The sequence below is a fragment of the Gopherus evgoodei genome, chromosome 1 (assembly GCF_007399415.2).
Source record: "Gopherus evgoodei ecotype Sinaloan lineage chromosome 1, rGopEvg1_v1.p, whole genome shotgun sequence".
NCBI lineage: Eukaryota > Metazoa > Chordata > Testudines > Testudinidae > Gopherus > Gopherus evgoodei.
Window position 1 is genome coordinate 212099244 of NC_044322.1, and position 22624 is coordinate 212121867.

Sequence of the window (22624 nt, forward strand, 5' to 3'; positions counted from 1 at the left end):
GGAGCACCTAGAGGAGGGAGGGCAGGTTCCACTGAAGAACCAAGTGCTGGTGCTTAACTCTGCAGTAGAATGGAACAAAAGAAGCTTTTAGCCCCAGGAATGAGCAATTTCTCTATCCTCTGATGGCACTGTGAATAGCAATGAGCTGACACACATCTATGCTGCTGTAACAGTCAGCAGCAACCCCCTAACAGCTAGTAGTTCTATAATAGCTGGCAACCATTAAAAAAAATTAAACATCTCACAAACACAGCAGCCTAAACTTTTAAACTGTCTTCCCTTATCAGTCTTAAGGCAGTTAAAGCTGGTCCTAAGCTGGTTTTTGCAAAGCAAATTGCAAAAGTGCAGGGTTTGCTAACCACCAATCAATGCTAACACAACCAAAGCCTGTGTGTGAGTGTGTATAAAAAATTCTTAGTTTTTGTATGAAGTAAAGTTTTTTTGTACCAAGGTACAAAACTCTCCTTTCTTCTGCAAAATAAAGCAACCTTTCCTTATCCTTGCCTAGCTGTCATTGGCTCTCAGCTAGGCAAACCCAACATTTCGGTAACAGTTTCTGGTGACCCCAGATGGGACTCTCCTAGCTCGGACATCGGACGGCTGCAGCAAACTAGGAGCGGCACCACCAGGGTGCTTAGCCCCTCTTCCTCACTTCACCGTGGCCCCTGGGGTTCGTGCTCCGATAAGGTGAGCCCTAATAGGATAAAAAAACCACTTTCTGGGTTCTTGTTATATTATTTCTGTCTTATACTTTTGGGTGTTAGGTGTGTGGGTGGAACTAAGCTTCTTGTTCATAATTCCTCAGGGTAAAAGCCGTAGCATGCAAAAAAGCCCTAAGGTCATATTAAAATCTTTCTGTTCCGTCCCCTGTAGCAGTCAGTGTAAGCAAAAATTGCTGGCTTGATTTTTTTAAATTAAATTATTATTCCCTCCTTCTTTCTGTTTAATTTTTATTTAAGTGCCAGAAAGGGAGATGGGTGGGTCTCAGCAAAAACCCTCTAAAAATAGCCCTTTAAATTACATATTAAATAAATAGTCTTTACCCGGTGTTCAAAAAAAAAAGTCAAAAAAACCAAACATATTCTTGTCTTCTGGACTCTGGGGCTGCCCTCTCCACTGTTACTGTCAAGCTGAAGAAGGGAAGCCTCATAAATAAAAGTATTCCGGTAATGGGTATAGGCAGAAAGCCATTTAACTGTTCTGTATTGCAAAAGACTACTATAAAAATTTCTGGTGTTTCCACCTCCCATGCCTTTTTGCTAGCTCCAAATTCCCCAGTTAACCTCTTGGGCAAAAACCTGTTGTGTAAATTGCATGCTCAAATCTTTTTTTCAAACAACAAAATTGTCCTCCAGTTACCTCAAAACCAACTTCCCCAGCTGTGTGCTGTTCTAACCCAGGCTTCAGAGGACTCAATCCTGCCTGCAAACCCAATCCTACCCAAGCGACTCAGACAGGAGGTAAAAGCTTCCCTATGGGGCACTTTAAAAACAAACTTGGGCACTCTCCGAACAAAACCAGTGCGTATAACCTTAACACCAGGCATTGTAATTCCTCAAATTCGTCAGTATCCCATCCCCAAAAAAGCTCTGCTAGGCCTCCAAAACCTTATCACCACAGTCCTACAGTTAAAAGTGCTAGTTCGCACCAAGTCTCTTTTCAACACCCCCATTCTGCCAGTCAAAAAACCTAACACAAATCCAAAAAAAAAAAACGTATACCAATTTGTCCAAAACTTGCATGCAGTAAATAAAGTTGTCCAGGCTAAACACAACGTGGTACCTAATCCTCACACTATCCTAACTGCCATTCCAGCAGGTACTGCTTGCTATTTGGTAATAAACTTGTGTAATCCCTTTTTCGGTATTCCCCTAAATCAAAACAGCTAAAATATCTTTGAATTTACATAAACAAATCCAAAAACCGAAAGGGCAAAACAGCTAACCTAAACTCGGCTACCACAAAAATATTTTAAATTGCCAACCATTTTCTCCTCTATCCTAACACGCAATTTAGCTAATATTAAGCTACCTGGTGGGTCTACTTATCTCTTGTATGTAAATAACATCCCGGTTTGTTCTCCAAATCAAGTATGCAGCCCAATTTCAGTCCTTACCCGCTAATGTACCTGCTCACCAAATCCAGCCAAAAAATTGGGTCTATGTAAAAAAAGTAAAAAATCAGCCTCTCCAACCCCGTGGGCTGGCCCTTTTCAGTCCTTCTTCCTCCCATGCTGCAATTCAAGTAAAAACCAAAATACCTAAATCCACCACACCTAAATCAAGCTAGCCCCTAGGCCGGGGCCAAAAGCCAACAACATCAACTTCAAAAAAGCACTGCCAGCTCTTCCCACCAGAGCCCAAAAAAGCCAAAAGCAAAACAAACAATACCTAAAAAGCTAAACCTCTAAAATACCTGCAGCACAGCTGTGGGTGGACTGGGTCAAACTGAGTCAGGCTCACAGTGCTTGGGCTGCAAGGCTACAAATTGCAGTGTAGACATTCAGAGTTGGGCAGAAGCCCAGGCTCTGAGACCCACCCCCTCATGAGGTTTCACAGCCCACACTCCCTGCCTGAGCATCTATTTTTAGCCCTGCAGCCCTGAGTCCCACAAGCCTGAGTCATTGACCCAGGCCCTGAGACTTGGTGCCAATGATTTTTTATTGCCGTGTAGACCATACCCTTAGGGGAAATTGAATACATCTTTGAGATAGCAGCAACACATGACCAACTTTTTCTGAACTCCCGGGACTCAATTCCATGACAATACCTCTGTTCCAGAAGAGCTCTGCTTTGCAAGCAGAAATGGTGTTGGTTTTGAAAGTAGCTGGAGGCAAACCATTCCACCAATGGAAAGCCCAAATGCTAAACAAGTCCACTAAGGACCAGATGGTGAAGGCTCTGCTTGTCAGGAACCATTACTCTTATTAAGATCATCTGGCTTATGCTAAACAATCTACAGTGATATTCTTTCCTCCAAGATAAACTGACCAGCAGGATGGAAGTCACGACTACCCAGGAACCCAGCAATAATCTTTCTGAAGCCTCTCAGGAGCACTGTCGGTAAATCTCAGTGGCTATCTGGTTGTTACTTTCTCACAAGGACAGACTCTGATGGAGAACTGGAGAACCAAAGCTATTTCCTATGACTAGGCTGTGGGAAAGATTACTTCTTGACAGACACAGACCTGCCTTATCCTGCTGGACCTTCAGCCAGCCTGGCAAGAGCAAAAACAGAACATGAATGAGAACAGCAAGTTGTGTGGATACTGGAGCACAGTGAATGAACACACTGCAGCAGTAAAACATAACCTTTACCTCACTTTCTCCTCTCATTCCCGTTCACACATCATTCTTTGTTTCTTCGGCCTGTGTACACTGCTCCAGAGTTCAAACTAAGGAGGTGTGAATAGCAGCATGTCTCCAAGTGCTGTGCTGTAACTACCCCCATGTGGACACTGCCGGGTGTGAACTGAAACGGTCCCAAGTTTGAAACTCCAGACCTTTTAGTTTACACCCTCAGAATCCACACAGGGGAATTACAGGACAATACTTTGGTGTGCACTGCTATTAACACCTGCTTAAGGCTTGTCTACACTACAGATTATGTCAGTATAACTTATGTCGCTCAGGGGTGTGAATAAGCCACCTTCCTGAGCAATGCAAGTTACACCAACCTACGTGCCAGCATGGACAGTGCTATGTTGGCAGCAGAGCTTCTCCTGCTGACATAGCTACCACTGCTTGCAGAGGTGGTTTTATTATGGCAGAGGGAGAGCTCTCTCCCATCGGCACAGACAGTCTTACCAGATGCATTTCTAGAGTAGATTAGTCCTTAGCCCAAACTGCTGGGCAGCGTAGACATGCCCTTTCTCTTCCCCTTCCTTCTGGGCTGCCTAGGCCAGGGGCAAGGTGGTGAGGCTCTGAAGGCAAGAGCAGACTGGAGAGAGATGCACTAACTGGGGAGCAGAAAACAAACCCTTCATCTGACAGGCTGCATCTTGCCTGTGGAAACAGAAGAGGAGATACCCTTTTGGCCTGTGACGTGAGAGCCAGGTCACAAAGTCAGTTCAGTCACTGGCAACAAGGCTCCAGGCCTCAAAACAGCAAAACCAGCCTCCAACTAAATATCTGCTCAGTCCCAGCACAGCAGTGTGTGGATCAGAACATCCCAACAGCCAGTTCTCCCCCTTCAACCTGCTTATCAATTTACAGTGCAAAACAGGCATCTTCTAAAGATGCCAGTAGAGTCAGAGCTAAGGTCTAACTACATTAATTCAGCACAAGGATTCCTCCAACAAATCATTCAAAAGGACAAGAGCCCAATTTCAGAGAGATTTAAAGTTCAGACGGACAGGAGCACACTTAACATGGCTCCTTTTTTCAGCAAGTTCTCTTCTAGTCTCTTTTGGAGATTTGTTTTTGCCAATGACCAAAGCCTAACCTCAAAGACTACTTCCACCAAACTAACAGCAAAGCCCTCCCTCCCACCTCCCCTTCTTTCCTGCTTAGCTTTGCTAACAATTGAAGAAAATCTAATTCGAATTTAGGTACAAAAATAGCAGCAGGCAGGGGCTCAGAATTTTAATACGACTCAAATGCAGCAGCGTCCTCACCATCAGAGCAGTGACCACCTTTTATCTTCTTCTTTGCTCTAAATTATTGCTTAATTATAATGAATCCAATGAGTTTATCAAATAAAGTTTAACTCTGTGCCAATCATTTTATTCATTAGCATCCCAACATACATATTCTCAGCAAAATCTGTGTATGAGGTTCATCCTTTCATGAGTTCTAAAAACAGAACTCAAGAGGGAAAAATAAAAATATATCAAAGAAGGAGTAACTGAAACGAGTGTCCCTGTTGAGGCCTGAAGCAGGCACCCAGGCAAAGGAAAGCATTAGTCTCTGGTGCCTAGGTAATGAATTCAGACTGGCTCATCCAGCCTTGCTCAGTGTACACATGTGGGCAGACACCAGGCTAATGTCTTGCTGCCAAGGCCCATATCTGTTAATTCTAAGCTTTAATAGCTTGGAAAAGGAGAGAAAACAAGCATGATTCCTGCAGCTGAACTGGAGGGTGAAGTATACAAGAGGTGTCAGATACCGTGGCAACAAATAGCACATAAACCTAGACAGACAGACACCCAGAGGGTGATAGTGACACAGTGAAGGTGGTGTGACTTGAAGGTAAAACACTGGAGGAGACATAAGCGTTGCAGGACAGATCAGGACTAAGCTCAGTAGTATAACAAAGGTGGTTATTTTTCAGTTAGCATCATTTGTCTTTTCCCCAGTACAACAGCACACTCAGAGGAACAAGGCCCAGCAGTCAGACCCCATGCACTCGGGCTCTGTTCACATCTTTAAAAACTCACTATGTGTTCATGAAATCTCAATTCCAGACACCCCTTCCAGCAGCACAATGGCCATGCTTGAAATTAATAAGCAATAGCACAGTATCTGGTTGTTTTCAAAAGCCAAAGGTGCAAGTGTACTCCATCTAGATGTAGGTTAAAAAAGGATTTACAGAATTAAAGGGAGTTCAGAAATGAGATGATGAAAAAACTCTCAAATGAGGAGAGAGTGAAAAGACGGATTGCTTAGCTTAGAAAAGAGATGAATAAGAGAGGACGTGATAAAGTCTATATGCTAAAAAATGGTCTAGAGAAGGCAGATTGGGAGCTTCTGTTTTCCCTGTCTCATAATACACAAGGGAACATTTGATGAAAGTAAACGGCAGCAAATTTGAGACCAGACATTTATATGGATAACACGAATTCCAAAGTTATAATAGTTAATGTTAATGTGATATTTTGTAAGGGAGACAAAAACCTCATGCCTCAAAGGTTTAAACCAAATGTCTAACATTTAGGGATTAGGACCTAATGGGGGGTTCTAACCCCTTCCTCTGAAGCAGCTGGTGCTGGTATTTGCTGGAAACAGGAGACTGTCCAAGATAGACCTCAGGCCTGCTCCAGTATCACTTTCCTAGAAAAAATGTTCTACATGTTTATGAGGCTAAGTAACAGGCACTGAAGTGAAGATGTTATCACAGACGTGAATCTAGACAATCTCCCACCCAGGTTGACCAGTAGTAATTGTACCAAAGTAGGGGAAAGATTGGTATCTAAGGCTAAGTCATTTACAGCAAGAAGTCAGCTACTGTATAAATGACTCATCAACAAGACAGACCCCAAAATGCATGTACTGGGAAAGTTGCTTCTTCTGGTCACCCAGCTCCAGATTTTCCCCAGGTAAGGTTTTTATTTTTTTTTATTTGTTATTTGTTTTAAATTGAGCATTGCAGGTTTTCAAAGATGTGTTGTTTTTATTCAAAAACAACATTACTCTCCAAGGGTCAATTCTAAGATGAACGGCATGGAGGCAACAGAGATACAACAAACCACTGATTTTCTTAAAACATCAAGGCCCTAGCATGCAGACAGCGTTCCTTCTAGCAAAGAGAATTCTCTGCTCTGGCACACCACAAGGCAACACTCTACTAATAAAACACAACCTGTTTATAAAATCATCTCCACACTTTAATACCATCTCCAAAAATATTGGCATCACATGAGGCTCACAGCAGGGCTCCAAGTGTTGAACATACACAAAGTTTTTCATTAAATACAAATACAGTGGCATCCTATTTCTTCTCCTGTACACGGCTCTGCAGGAACACTTCCTGAGTGACTCATGTTTTATTGTATTAAAAAGTCCATTTAATTTCAGATGCAGCAAATTCATTAGGTTTGGGTTTTTTAAAATCCATAGCCTCAATTTACATATTTTAACGAGAATTCATTTAAATATTAGCATTTAGAAATTAATAAATGTAAACTGTAAACACTCCTTGCTGAGCTATATGACCTCACAGAGAAGTCTGCCTGGGGAATTCATACAAGGCTTTCAAAACACATTTAAGAAGCCAGTCTGTAAAATGCTTAGTAAAAAGAAAAGCACCAATTAGCTACCAACTTGATGGATTTACTAAGAAGTGTGCAGTTAATAATGTCTCCACCTGTGTAAGTTGGCACCTGCCTTGTAGAGTCCATGGAGCATGAAGTTTCATCACTGTGAGAGGGTCTTGCTTCATGCTCACAATTCCAGCTCCTGCAGGTCTCCCCAGCTAGGCCCAATTTTCACTTTAACATTCAGCTTCACTGAGAGTTTTATGGCATTTTCCATCTCAAATTTGACAATCTGAGCTACCTGCAAGGAAACAAACGAGGTTAGAATTTTCAATGCACTGTTGAGGGATCTGGAGCCACACACTTCAGGTGCTCCATTTCATCATCATTAGTTTGGCAGGTCAGAGGCTTGGAGCTCTCCACTGTGTTTGTGTGTTTGGATAGATTCTCCATTTACAGGAGTCTGACTGAATGTTTCAAGTACAATTAAGATATATGAAAGGAGAGACTCAGGAAAGTATTAATACACTTTCTTAAGGAGCTGCATACACTGGAGACCTATCTTCCTGCTTTAGCCAGAAACAGATTCTACCAAACATTCTTCCCAAAACATGCAAACAAGAGAAGTTAAAGCAAATCATATGAGGCGCTACACAAAAGGAGAGACACAAAGCAAGGATACCCAGTAATAAAGAGCTCAGTGTGTCAGTATAAGAGGTCCTCTACAAGAGACAGCTATAAGCAATTGGAAAAACAATAATTTTACCAAAATCGTCCCAATGGAATGTCATAATACCCATGATCACAATAAATACATAATCACACAGATATGTAACATACTGAAAGAGGTATTACAACATACTATACTGTACCCACTGTACAAATGTCAACTTTTTCTTCTAAAAATCTAAGCCAGCCATAGTTCTTCCCCACTTGCCTGATTGATCTCCCCAATGTAAGTTTTTTAAATTTTCAGACTCAAATGGACCAGTGTCCCACAAAAATTTCTATTCTCCATTCAGTGTATGCTACTGATATCAGAAATGTGAATCATGACATTGAGGGTACAGAAAATACATAGTGAAGAAATAAACCTCAAGTTATAGCAAGCTGCTTTAATATATCTAGCTTGACAAAGTAAGGGATAAGGTGTGCTGAACATAAAAGTCTGCACTGTCTGAAGATCTGCATGATGGTAATCTTGGCGAGGGAAAGGAATTGTTTAGTGTGATACATAGGGATGTAACTAGGAGCATTGGCATGAAATTAAGAAATAGAATAGGAAAAATACTCAATATCAGGGAATGTGCCCTGAGAGACATACTGGGCTGTAGGACTGTCTCTCCAGGGAAGTAGTGAAAGCTGTATCCCTTGGAACTTTTAAAGGGTTTGATAAAACAAAAGAGTGTCCTGGGAGGAGCAATTCTGCACTGACCCTAAGAAGAAGAACCAGATTGGATCTGATCAGCAAATTCTAAAACACTGACAACTCCTAGTGCCTTTGGAGGGGAAGTGGAGCACAGGCCAGCCCTGCTTACACATCAGCCCTGACTACATGCATTACAAGTAAGGAATCTGCTTCAGTTTAGAAGAGAGTAACACAACAGATTCTCATTTTTGGAGAACGAAACCTTCCAAGGATGTCTCTTTAGCCCAGCAGATCGTCTCATGGACACCTTCCCTCCAATTTGCCATCATGCAACATATAACGATTGCTTTCATGGAATAGCATCATTAGGAAAATATTCATTTATACACGTAATTAGCAGCCATGGATGCCCTGATGACATTTATGCTATCAGCATACTCTGAACCCTGCCCTTTCTGAATGGTGAACGAGAGTAGAGAATATTTGGTACTCCCATCCAGCAGATAGTCAGCACCTCCTTTGATACAGGGAACCTGCCACCAAAATTGAAGCATGCAATAATCCAGCCAGGGCTAAAGAAACTTTTCACCACACTTTCAATCTCCCTTTTCTAAGCAAGCTAATTGAGAAGATAGTTAATCACAGTATTCAGTGTCACCTATAGGGATCCATACCCTGGCCCTGGATCCCTCTCAGTCAGGCTTCAGGACAGGACACCACTGGTGGCTCTGGTGAGAATTCTCTCTTCTTGTCCATACTCACCAGATGGGCCTCTACAGCATTTGATTCTTTTGATCACCAAATATTTCTGTTCTGCCTCCAAGAGGCTGCAAGAGTGAAGGGGAAACACCCTGAAATGTCTCAGGCCCTTCCTCTCAGACAGAACCCCCAGAGTCGATATGGACAACTGCTTTCCACTTCCAAAGGCCCCAGCTGTGGAGTCCTGGAAGGCTCAGTCTTCTCCCCATATTATTTAATGTGCGCTTGTCTTCACTACAGTGTTAACTTTTGCCCAACAATTTATGTTCTTCTATGTGTCTGACAATTTTATTTTTTACTACTGTTTCAACTAATTTGCCTGGTACGGACATTAGACTTACCGGTCTGTAATTGCCAGGATCACCTCTAGAGCTCTTTTTAAATATTGGTGTTACATTAGCTATCTTCAAGTCATTGCATACAGAAGCTGATTTAAAGGACTGGTTACAAACCATAGTTAATATTTTCTGCAATTTCACATTTGAGTTCTTTCAGAACTCTTGGGTGAATGCCATCTGGTCCAGGTGACTTGTTAATGTTAAGTTTATCAATTAATTCCAAAACCTCCTCCAGTGACACTTCAATCTGTAAAAGCAGCAAAGAATCCTGTGACACCTTATAGACTAACAGACGTTTAGGAGCATGCTAGAACGGGGCCTCATCCTCCCTGATTGAACCTACCTCATTATCTCTAGCTTGCCTGCATATATATACACACACTTGTCCCTGGAAATTTCCGCTACATGCATCTGACGAAGTGGGTATTCACCCACGAAAGCTCATGCTCCAAAACGTCTGTTAGTCTATATTGCTGCTTTTACGGATCCAGACTAACACGGCTACCCCTCTGATACTTCAATCTGTGACAATTTCTCAGATGTGTCACCTACAAAGGACTACTCAGGTTTGGGAATCTCCCTAACAGCCTCAGCCATGAAGACTGAAGCAAAGAATTCATTTAGTTTCTCTGCAATGACTTTATCATCTTAAACACTCCTTCTGTATCTTGATCGTGCAGGGGGCCCACTGGTTGTTTAGCAGGTTTCCTGCTTCTGATGTACTTAAACATTTTATTACCTTTTGAGTTTTTGGCTAGCTGCTCTTCAAATTCCTTTTTGGCTTTTCTAATTACATTTTTACACTTAATTTGGCAGTGTTTATGCTCCTTTCTATTTACCTCACTAGAATTTGACTTCCACTTTTTAAAAGATGCCTTTTTATCTCTCACTGCTTCTTTTACACGGTTGTTAAGCCACAGTGGCTCTTTTTTAGTTCTTTTACTGTGTTTTTTAATTTGGGGTATACATTTAAGTTGGGCCTGTATTATGGTGTCTTTGAAAAGTGTCCATGCAGCTTGCAGGCATTTCACTCTAGTCGCTGTACCTTATAATTTCTGTTTAACTAACCTCCTCATTTTTGCATAGGTCCCCTTTCTGAAATTAAATGCCATAGTTTTGGGCTATTGAGGTGTTCTTCCCACCACAGGGATGTTAAATGTTATTATATTATGGTCACTATTTCCAAGCGGTCCTGTTATAGTTACCTCTTGGACCAGCCTCCTGCGCTCCACTCAGGACTAAATTGAGAGTTGCCTCTCTCCTTGTGGGTTCCTGTACCAGCTGCTCCAAGCAGCAGTCATTTAAAGTATTGAGAAATTTTGTCTCTGCATTTCACCCTGAGGTGACATGTACCCAGTCAATATGGGGATAATTGAAATCCTCCACTATTATTGAGTTATTTATTTTGATAGCCTTTCTAATCTCTCTTAGCATTTCATCATCAATATCACTGTCTTGGTCAGGTGGTCGATAATAGATCCCTACTGTTATATTCTTAGAGCATGGAATTACTATCCATAGAAATTCTATGCAACATGTGGATTCATTTAAGATCTTTACTTCATTTGATTCTATATTTTCTTTCACATATAGTGCCACTCCTCCACCGCGCACAACCTGTTCTGTCCTTCTGATATATTTTGTACCCCGGAATGATTGTGTCCCATTGATTGTCCTCACTCCACCAGGTTGTTATGATGCCTATTATATCAAAATCCTCCTTTAACACGAGGCACTCTAGTTCACCCATCTTATTATTTAGACTACTTTGAGTAAAACCCTTTTCCCTTGTGATGAGAAGGGATTGGCTCTATTGCTCCTAACTGAAGGACATAGTTCAACTTCTTGTCTCAGTGAAAGCTGAGGGATCCCTGAAAAGGGATGGGGAAGAGGGTGGAAGGGTGGGAAGGATGTAAAATGGATGATACAACCCAACATTATGACCTCTGAGATCCATTCATTTGTAGTGATCTGCCTCCAAGCCTGATGGAAATGAGAAAGGTGGTCTCCAAAGGGGATGGGGTGGGCAAATGGATGCAGCTGTAAAACCAGAAGCGTGGAAGGATTTGAACCCTTGACTGACCTGTCAAAACTGTTGCTTTGAAGATGACTGGGTGGTCTTGGAGGACAGGTGAGCAGCTCTCTTTCTCTGAAATGTACATCTTTTCCTGGGAGGTCCAGTATCTATCTGTGATTGTCCAGAAGTTTGCACCCCCTCTTATCTTATCAGACACAGATTTGGCCACAGTGAAGCACACATTCCTAACTTCCTGGCTTGGTAATTGCAATTTATATTAAGAATAAGCCATATACCCTGAAAAACCTCTCTGGTATAAATTGCTGCAGCCTGTCAGTTTAGCAACACAACTCACCATGAACAAACCACCCTAGTGCTTGATCTCAGTGTGATGGCTGTGGAACTGCCATATAATAACCTAAGAATACTGAGATGTAATAATTTTATGAACATTGTATAGGGCCTGCTCAGTAATGGGAAGTTACTGTATATTGGGTTATAAGACTTTCTTGCAGGAATCCATTGATCTAGCCTAATAGGGGACTATGGGAAAAATGAGCAGGAAAGCAACAAAATGGATGCAAATAAGGAACTTCCACACAAAACACTTGGGGGACAATTACAAGAAAATGGAGGAACTGTTAGCCTTGAGGAGCCTATATCCTGTCTCCAACAAAGATACGAGACTTGTTTTGCCAGGCAGGGAGCCCAGAGATCAAAAGACACTAAACAAGAGAGGAACAGCGGGGCTCAATTATCAAGGGCTGTCCAAGGGGACAGGCTGACAGAGAGAGACTCTGGGTATGTCTACACTATGAAATTAGGTCAATTTTATAGAAGTCGATTGCGTATGTCCCCACTAAGCACATTAAGTCGGTGGAGTGTGTCCTCACTACCGTAGCTAGTATCTACTTATGGAGCAGTGCACTGTGGGTAGCTATCCCACAGTTCCCACAGTCTCCGCTGCTCATTGGAATTCTGGGTTAAGCTCCCAATACCTGATGGTGCAAAAACATTGCCATGGGTTGTTTTGGATACATGTTGTCAGTCACCTCTCCCTCCGTGAAAGCAACGGCAAACAACTGTTTTGCGCCTTTTTCCCTGGGTTACCCGTGCACACGCCATACCATGGCAAGCATGGAGCCCGCTCAGCTCACTGTCACCGCTGCTGTTGTGGGCAAGTCTACTGTGGGGGCTGCTGTGATCCAAGTAGCCAATGCAAACATTGATGTTCTGTTATCAAGGGTAGTGACTCTGGGAAATGTGCAGGCCTTTTTAGATTTTAGGTGCATCATATTCCTGTCCTTTGTCGCTGGTGAAGTCGTCGTGCAGCCATACATTCCAGTCTGGTCAGCACTGTACACTCCATAGCACTTCTGTGGTTGACACATGTAACAGCTCCAGGGCTCTTGCTCTTTTGCCTTGGCCGAGGTACCTTGCCCTACCGGGACCTCCAAGCATTCGACACAGAAGCACCTGGCATTGCTACACAGCAGCAGCTCCTTGCCTTCACAGCAGACGGTGCAGTAGGACTGGTTCCCTTCCTCATCGTACATGTAGAAGAGCTCCAGGAATCTATCCCTGCAAATCTGGCAAAGGTCCCCCTCAAACAGTGGGTGGAATGTGGCTGGGTTTTTTCTCTTGCAGGATAAACAACTGTCTTCAAGGCTCCTGTTGTTGTTTGTGACTTCGGAAACTATTTGCTCTCTGCTCTGGTCCTCCCTCACTCACTCCTTGCTGTTGTTACAGAAGTTAGTCTTTAGCCGCTTGGCCGAGGTTCTGGCAAGTCTTTCCTGCCCAGCTCCTAGCAACCTCGAGGGCATGGCGTATGGCTTGTCGATAGTAGACCAGCTTATTAAACGTGGTGTGGTTGAAATGCTGCCTAAAAGCCATCAGACCCACCTCTGTTGAAACTCTGGAGAACTTCCCGTGCCCAATCCATTGCACCCAGTGCATTTCGGACATTGCCTGACATTTGGACATGACTCTGTAGGAGACGACGATTGCAGGCCACCAGGAGAAGCCATTGAGCTTCCCCCACAAGTTCCCCAATTCCAAATCTCTCTCATCTGGTATTCCACCTCTTCCCCTGCAACTCTGCTCTCCTGCTCCCCATAAATGAGCTCGGGGGATCTGTTTCTGGTGCTCCTGGTGCTGCCGGCAGATGTGGTACTGCTGCTCTAGAAGGACTCATTGGAATCCTCCCTCCGTGAAATCGATCAGGGGTGCCTGGACAGACATGGCCATCCTCCTCTTAGAGCACTGAATGGGAGCCAGAGACTCCAGGTCATTCTCTTCTTTAAGTTTCGTCTCATGGAGATTCAGTCCTGTTTGGAATATCATGCAAGCTGGAGGCTTCTGCCTAAGGCTGCTCTCCCAGCCGGCAGCACCGTGAGGTCGTACCTACCCCAGCCTACACCTTCCTCCCATGCCTCATGAAGCCTGGACTGTAGTAAGGAGCAGTTCAACTATAGGCTAAGCAAGTGCAGAATGGTGTTAGAATGTGCCTTTGGACATCTAAAAACTCGCTGGTGCTGTTTACCGACTAGGTCAGACCTCAGCGCAACCAACATTCCCATTGTTATTGCTGCTTGCTGTGTGCTCCATAATATCTGAGAGAGTAAGGGGAAGATGTTTATGGTGGGGTGGGAGGTTGAGGCAAATCTCCTGGCTGCCAATTTGAGCAGCCAGATACCAGGGCAATTAGAAGAGCACAGCAAGGTGCGCTGCACATCACAGAGGCTTTGAAAACCAGTTTCACAACTGGCCAGGCTTCGGTGTGACAGTTGTGTTTTTCTCCTTGAAGCAAACCCGCCCCCTTTGTTGATTTAATTCCCTGTAAGCCAACCAACCTCCCCCCTTCAAAATAAAGTAACTATTGTTTTGAAACCATAGATTCATTTTTTTTTAGATCAATAGAAATAATGGACAAGGTAGCCCAGGTGGGGTGGGGGAGGAGGGAAGGACAAGGCCACATTGCTTATTGTAGCCACACTAAAAATCAAACTGTTTGAATGACAGCCTTCTGTTGCGTGAGCCATCCTCTGCAATGGAGTGGCTAGGTGAGGAGTGTCTGGGTGAGGAGGCTATGAAACATGGGGATGAGGGTAGGTAGTTATACAGTGGATGCAGTGGGGGTCTGTGCTCTTGTTGGTTTTCCTGCAGCTCCAGTAGATGCTTCATCATGTCCGTTTGCTCCCCCAACAGATGCTTCATCATGTTCGTTTGCTCCACCATTAGCATCAGCATCACATCCTGCCTCCGCTCTTCATGCTCACTTAATGCTTTCCTGGCCTCTGCCACTGAATGCCCCTATGCATTAAGCTGTGCTCTATCCATGCGGGAGGACTGCATGAGCTCAGAAAACATGCCATTGTGAGTGTGGTTTTTTCGCCTTCTAATCTGCGATAACCTCAGGGATGGAGATGATAGGGGGAGCGTAGAAACATTTTACATGCTACAATTCTGGGAAGGACTGCACAGTCATTTGTGCTGCTGAGTTTACCACGCTGACCAAACAGGAAATGAAATTAAAAAGTTCCCGGGGCTTTTCCTGTGTACCTGGCTAGTGCATGGGAGTTCAAAGTGCTGTCCAGAGCGGTCACAATGGAGCACTCTAGGATAGCTCCCGGAGGCCAATATCATCGATTTGCCTCTGCACTACCCCAAATTCAATCCAGCAAGGTTGATTTTAGTGCTACTCCCCTCGTCAAGGAGTACATAAGTCGATTTTAAGAGCTCTTTAGGTCGACAGAACAGGGTTGGTTGTGTGGACGCAGTCATTTTTAAATCGCCCTAAGGCAGCTAAATTCAACCTAACCCCGTAGTGTGAACCAGGAATCTGTGAATACAGCCTGAAGAAATTGGGCCTTCCCCACATCCAGGGAACAGTAAGCCTTAGGGAGAAGCAGGTACACATAAATACAGGATTATTGTTGTAAGATCTGTTTTTCTGAAATGCATTTGTACTAAATAATTAATCATTTGCTTTAAGAATGCTGTTTGGTCATTGAGTATCACTGTCAAAACTCCTGGAGAGAAATTAACTGCAAGTACTGAACCCAAGTCAGGTCTTCTCAGGTAATCACAAGTGACTGCAGCCCAGGACCTGGTTAGTGAGTGGGAGAATGGCTTGATTCCATGCCAAGTCAAGTGATGGCTAGAGGCCAGAAGGGGTGCATCTGAAGAGACAAGGAGAGTGGTCAGAGGTGCAATATGTCTGGTAACTGTGACAGACTGCATGGGCTCCACACTGACTGCAGAGTCCAATTCATGGTCTCTGTCCTGATATTCAAAGTCCTCCCCAGTTTTGGTCCTAGATGCCTGAGAGATTGCCTCTCCCACTGACCATGACCTCCAATTACCGCTATGTTCCAGCAAAATGATGAAGCTGTCAAGCACCGTGGAAATCTTATGAGCACAAGACACAAAACTTCCACAGGCACTGAACTTAAACTAGAGAGAGCTTGCCATTTGCAGAACTGAGTTCTTCTCGCTCTCACATGCACAAACGACAACCCGATAAATGAATCACATGTTTCCCTACAGACTGGGAAGGGGAAAAGAGAAAGCAAGAGATTATCATTGCTTCTATTCTAAAATGCTTGGAAGGTGCTCAGATACTATGGTGACTAGGGACATAGGTTAGACAGATATTTTTTGTTGTTTTTGAATGCACTTTAGCAGCTGGAAATAAATTGTAGCTAGCATTATGCATGTAACCAGGCTAACTCTCCACAGACCAGAACTGCTGTAGCAGCCAAAAAACATAATGCTAAAACCTTTACATGAGGCACCAGTAGAGAAGAGAAACTTTTCTCTGATCCAATCTGAAAACTAAAACATTCCATGTTTTTCTAAAAAATATGCTCTAGTTCAGGGGTCAGCAACCTTTCAGAAGTGGTGTGCCGAGTCTTCATTTATTCACTCTAATTTAAGCTTTCGCGTGCCGGTAATACATTTTAACGTTTTTAGGTCTCTTTCTAGAAGTCTATAATATATAACTAAATTATTGTTGTATGTAAAGTAAATAAGGTTTTTAAAATGTTTAAGATGCTTCATTTAAAATTAAATTAAAATGCAGAGCCCCCCAGACCAGTGGCCAGGACCCGGGCAGTGTGAGTGCCACGGAAAATCAGCTTGCCTGCCGCCTTCGGCACGCGTGCCATAGGTTGCCTACCTCTGATCCAGTTCAACAAGAAGTCTCAGGGCCTGTGTTATACAGGAGGTCAACCACCTCACCCCACCAAAAAACAATCCAAAACAGAAACATGCCTTCAAAATGAATATGAAGGGAGGAGGGAAAAGGTGATCACTAGCCCAGCTGGAAACAGATTCTGTAACATTAGTTAGATAAATCTGGAGTAGAAATGCAAGACTGATTCCAGGCAATGATACCTTGTGCAAATATGTAAGGGATTCTAGGCATCTGCACAAAAAATCTATTGGATGGAAACAGTTCTGAGGCAGGCAATACAGAAGCTGATATTAATTCTATCTTAAGGTGACCATGAAGTTGCAGGCCTGTTAAATAACAATGAAGGATGCATCAGAAAACATATATGGCCACAGTTCATTTGGAGACAGCATGACATATTGATCCAGAGTCAAAGTGCAGAAGACTAGATAGTCTAAAGGAACTTTAGTCCACTTCAGATTGAAAGATTAGAACCTTTTCATATCAGTCTTAAGGAGAAAGGCCGCTCTGGAATGGACGTGTAAATGTGGAGAAAACTACTGACCGGATGCAGAAGGTGGAATTCTGACACCTGTGGAAGGAATTTGGGATTTTTTTTAAAAAACACCAGCCTATCTTTAAAAACTTAGTTTTAAAAAATGGTTGGACCAGTCAACTACCATCTGAAGCTCTCTCAGTTGAGGAGTTGATGTCTGCCACCAGGAAAATGACCTCCTTTTAGAAACATGAACCCACAGCCTTAACAAAGTTGAAGAAGAGGTCCCAGAAGCTGGTCTACCTTCAGTGCATTCGTGGAAAGACAAAATAGAAGAGGTGAACTCTAAGGGAGTATGGCTCATGCAGACTGACAAGTGAAGAACAAAACCAAACAGAGAAGCAGGAAGGGATCCATATCAGACTTTTTCACAGCAGGCCACCTTGCCATCTGAACTGGTATCTCATTCTGTCAAACTGCTTCCAGGCAGCTAAAAAGGCTGCACTTGCGTAAAAACACCATATTCTTGATTTAGAGTAACAGCTTATAAGGAGAGGGATCTCAGAGCAGGATGTCAAGAGGTGTCCCTGTTCTGTGTGATGTAATATAATGAGATGCTCTGGAATAGCCACTTGTAGTCCTAAATGGAGTTGAGAACCTTATTTGCCAGTGGGTGGACCATTAAGATAATGGAATCTTTATTTATATCACCTCAACTTAATCAGAACCAGAAGTAATGGGAGAGGAAAGATGTACATAAACATTTCCCAAACAGTAGTGAATGGAGATGTCATCTTTCAACACAGCCTTCACTTGACACTTTGTGCAGAAGAGCATTTGGTGCTCGCTGGAGAGAAGAGGAGAAAAGATCTCTCAGGCATGCCCAACTTTAGAAAGATATTATCTGCTTCTCTTTGATCCAGAAACCACTCCCATAAGCCTATTACCAATTGGCTTAGCCTGCCTGCCAAATGGTATACAAGGTACATAGCCTTCCATCATACTTGAGGAGAGACAAAACGTAAAAGCTGAGTCACTAGAGGTTTTGAAGTATCCCATCCAGGAGTCAAAGATGTCAAATATGATCTCCTTGTCTCATGCCTCATTGAGTGTCTGGAGCATTACATGCTTGAAATCGATGCCAAGCACCTGCAGAGCACTCTCCCTCTGTCCTGAGAGAGTCAGCCAGACACACTGAAGGTGTGGAAGCACAGCTTGGGGACTCTTCCCTCTAGATCTGCACTGAAGCGTTCAGTGCCAGACGGGGTTTTTTAATTCCAGCATATCATAATATTTGTTATTGGAAATATTCTGGGCTAACTTCACTTTGGATTTATCTGTGGTCATAAATGAAGCAAGGAGTGCATCTAGACACACACACTCGGCACGAGACTTCTGGCACTGACGGAACAGCACAGCTAGCCATGTTCCTTTTCCAGGCAATAAAAACAGTGAGTAAGTTTGCCTGTGATAAATATTTTGTGATTGCACCTGGGACACTTTTCAAAGCTGCTCCTTTGGTGACATCCAGGAAGACAAAAAACTGAGGCAAGCAAAGAGACAACAAGCACCAACAGCACAGTGTCCTCCTTCCCACACAAACAGATTTTAAACTACAATAAATAAATAATAAATTTAGTGACCCAATGCATGAAGCCAAGTTGGCCCCATGAAGCAGAAAACCCCCAAACTCAAAGACTCCCCAAAGTAAGGAGAAAAAACTGCCCATCAATACCAAGTTGCCGGTGGAGTACACACATCCAGTGCAGCTGCACAGAGGAGCTACTTTGCCACCCTGAGTCAGTAAGAAAGTTGCAGGTACTAGGTCACCAGCATGCTAAGCCAAGGCAGCACTGCTTTGGGCTAGCAGCTAACAACTTTAGCCAGGGGACTTCCTGTCTTACTCAAAGAGCCCTGGACCCTGTTACTCTCTGTACACTCATCTGGCCTTAAGAGAAACACTGTTTTTATAGGCAAGTCTGCAGACATCTCAAGAAATAGAAGGCAGACCTCTAGAAAGGAAACTTAACCGGTTTGTTATAGAAAATTACATGGGCTGGAAAAGCAAACACACTCCTACCTGAATTACACTGTCTTCTGCAACCTCATAGAGGAGCTCATCATGGAGCTGGAGGATGAAGAAACCTCCACTCTGTAACATCCCTCTGTTTCTTCTCCTTTCCAACCTTCCTACACAGGGAAAATATATACATAGTTAACCAGCATTACACATAATCATATCTGGTTTAGCCCCAAAGACTTATATATGTTCATAATGCTACAAACAAGAATTGTATGGCAGAGCGCCAAGATAAAAAAACATCCATGCACACAAGGGTACATATATAAAATATCATTATTATTCTATTATATCAATATTCATATAACTGTCTGGAAACAAAGACTGTTAATGCAAAGCTTTTCAAATACAAACATTCTAGTCTTAAATTATGAAGATGTAAATTAGGGAAAAAACCCAAAGACAACCACTTCTCTCAGACCATCTGTTCTACAAGCAAATTTTAAACACAATCACGTCAGGTTTAATGAGAACTTGGTGTATAATGTTCTCTCAGGCAATGAATTAGAATTCGGCTCCCCTTCCAAAACCGTTTTAATAGCTAATTCTAAATAGCCAGTGAGGCTTTACCCAGCCAACTCCACTGATCTGGAGTTGCAGCTACTCCTACTGAAAAACATAAGCAGTCCTTGCCCAAAACACTAAACAACAGATGTGTACATGGGATCTTAGCAGGCCACACCCGCCAAAAACAGAATCCCTTCTGCATGCTCCATGTTAAGAGCTAAAAATGGGGACCTAGAAGATGGCAGGTGAGAGTGCAAATGGAGAGATTCCAGTTCAGACAAAATACTAGCTATCAATGGCTTCATTCAATCCTCAGTACAGTCTAACACCTAAAAGAGGGGCAGGCAAACTTTTTGGCCTGAGGGCCACATCGGGTCTCCAAAATTGAATGGAGGGCTGGTTAGGGGAGGCTGTGCCAAACAGCCAGGAATGGCCCAGCCCCTGGCCCCTATCTGACCCCCCCTACTTCTCGCCCCCTGACAGCCCCCCACCCCGGACTCCTTCCCCATCCACCACCCCCTGCTCCTCTGATGAGACCCGGAACCCCCGCCACCCCATCTAACCACCAGCTCCTTCCTGACAGGCCTCCCCTCCCCCCAGGGACTCCTGTCTCACCTAACCCACCCTTGTGCCTGAGTTCCCCCCCCCCCAGGACCTCTGCCCCCATTCAACCACCCCTGTTCCCTGCCCTCTGACCGCCCCGATCCCTATCCACACCCCTGCCCCCTGACCACCATCCCGTACTCCCCTGCCCTCTATCCAACTCCCCCCTTACCGCACTGCCTGAAGCACCAGTGGCTGGCAGTACTACAGCCACGCTCTTGCCACCACGCAGCACAGAGACCGGGTCAGGCCGGGCTCTGCAGCTGTGCTGCCCCAGAAGCTCACAGCCCCACCACCCAGAGCATTGCACTGGTGGCACAGTGAGCTGAGGCTGCGGGGGAGGGGAAACAGCAGGGGAGTGGCCGGGGGCTAGCCTCTCGGGCCAGGGGCTTAGGGGCCAGGCAAGAGGGGCCCGCAGGCCATAGTTTGCCCACCTCTGTCCTAAAATGACTATTATAAAACACACCTCCGCTCCCCCCCAGTAGGATAGCCATGGGATAAATTGCACTGTTGACCACTTCACTTGCCTCTTGCCCACCAGTTCGCTTCTTCTGGGATAACTTCTAACATTTCAAACCTCTGAGAAACTTCAACCATCACCATTAAAAAAAGAAAAAAATCTTCTACAAATGTTTCTCTTCTTTCCCTCCTAAAGTTACACTTTCCAGAAGGGCAAGATGGATAACGTTCAGTCCTGCACCAGTGACAAATTTATAATCCATGAGCCATCAGGATGCTTATTACTGGAAGACTGGAAATTCCCTCCATGCAGACATATACTTTTGAACGATATGTCATTTATTTATAGCCCTGGCACATCACAAGTTGTCAAACCTTCTAATCTTGGCATTTTGGGGCAAAGAAAAGCTACCTGACTTATTGACTTGACTCTGAAGATTAGTTATTAATTTTCTCTCTCTCCAAGGCTTGTAAATTGGACTGTCAGTATTAGGACAATCTTACTACATAGGTGGAGGGCTATGAAATACAGAGCCAATTAAAATTGTTATGACCCTTAATGTAACATGTCTAAAATATATGGGTAAATATACATGTTTTGTGCCATAAAGGTTTTAATGGCACTCCTATGGGAATGAGCCGCATAATTCAATTGAAACTGCTAATTCATAAGTAGTGTGGCCAGCTCAAATTGATGTTGACAAAAGCTTTGTACCATATCTTTATACCTTAAATAAAAACAAACTCCAGACTTAAATCTAATGGAAACTATATTCTTTGGCCAACCTGTTACAATTGGTGTTTTCTCACTGCTTTTGAAGACGAAGCATTTGCACTCCCCCGTCCACTCCTTTTTAAACAAATCAGTAGTAACATCATGGATTTAGCACAATTGAAATCCTGTTTTCCTAGTTCAATTATCCAGATTTCTGATATGCCCCCTGAACCATTCAGGTAATTAGGGTTTTCAGATCAGAGTATTTTGTTCTCATTCACAAGTTGAGCACACATTCCTCCTTAGGACTTGCCTGCTCATCCAACGCAACAAGACAGACAAGTCTGGTACAAGAAAATAAATATTTATTCCCCACCACTTGCCCAAATCCCCGAGCTATAGCAGGCTTTTATTTTAAGCTACTTTTATCAGCTTTGGACTTTTGACATCACATATGAAGAAGAATGAAAGCGTACCTGCCCTGTTGCTCTGGAATGAGCTCTCCACATGTCCATGGGACTTCACTGCTGAGGGGAATGCATCAAGCCGCCTCTGAATGTTCACAGTGGCTGTTTTGACAATGTCAGCAGCAGAACCCTGAACTGCTGTGTTCACAGCCTGGCGCTCTGCCTGAGGATTACAAAGATATAAGCTCTGAAAACTCACCCCATGGTATAAACCCCATATGTTACACACTTCGTAAAAAATCTATGGTGACATACAAATAGACACCACAAATAGACACACAGTTTCAAGAAACTGGCATGGGGAAGAGAAGTCAGAGTTTCTTACACAAACCACAGGCCTCTAGTCATTAGAGAAGAATTTTCAAATACTTGCAATTATTAGTACTAAGGCTGATAAGCCTTTATCAGCCACCAGCCCTTACAGGGAGACCACCACACTTGTGGAGGTCTGATTTTGTCCAGCAGAGGACAATCACACAACTAGTTGGATGCATTATGGGGTGCTTGTGCCTTCCTGCAAAGTATCAAGTATAGGATACCACCAGAAGCAAGATGCTTGATTTCACAGATCAGAGGTCTGATCTATTGTGGCAAATCTGCCAGTCAGAACATTACAACCTGTTCAAAAACCAAAACAAGCTACATTACTATGGTTACGGGGCAGGTTTTTCACATAAAAAAAGCTCTCTCTACTAACGCCCTCCTCAAACAAGAAAATTCTCTTC

General features: G+C 43.6%; 1 protein-coding gene across 1 annotated transcript in view; it reads right to left on the minus strand.

Moving 5' to 3' along the window:
* Positions 1–6906: 6906 nt before the first annotated feature.
* Positions 6907–22624, minus strand: part of POLQ (DNA polymerase theta) — a 147502-nt gene continuing 131784 nt past the window's right edge. Inside the window, 3 exon segments of the mRNA XM_030534424.1 lie at positions 6907–7214; positions 19149–19258; positions 21909–22062. Of these exon segments, the coding sequence (XP_030390284.1) occupies positions 7101–7214; positions 19149–19258; positions 21909–22062 (378 nt within the window). The 3' untranslated portion in view covers positions 6907–7100.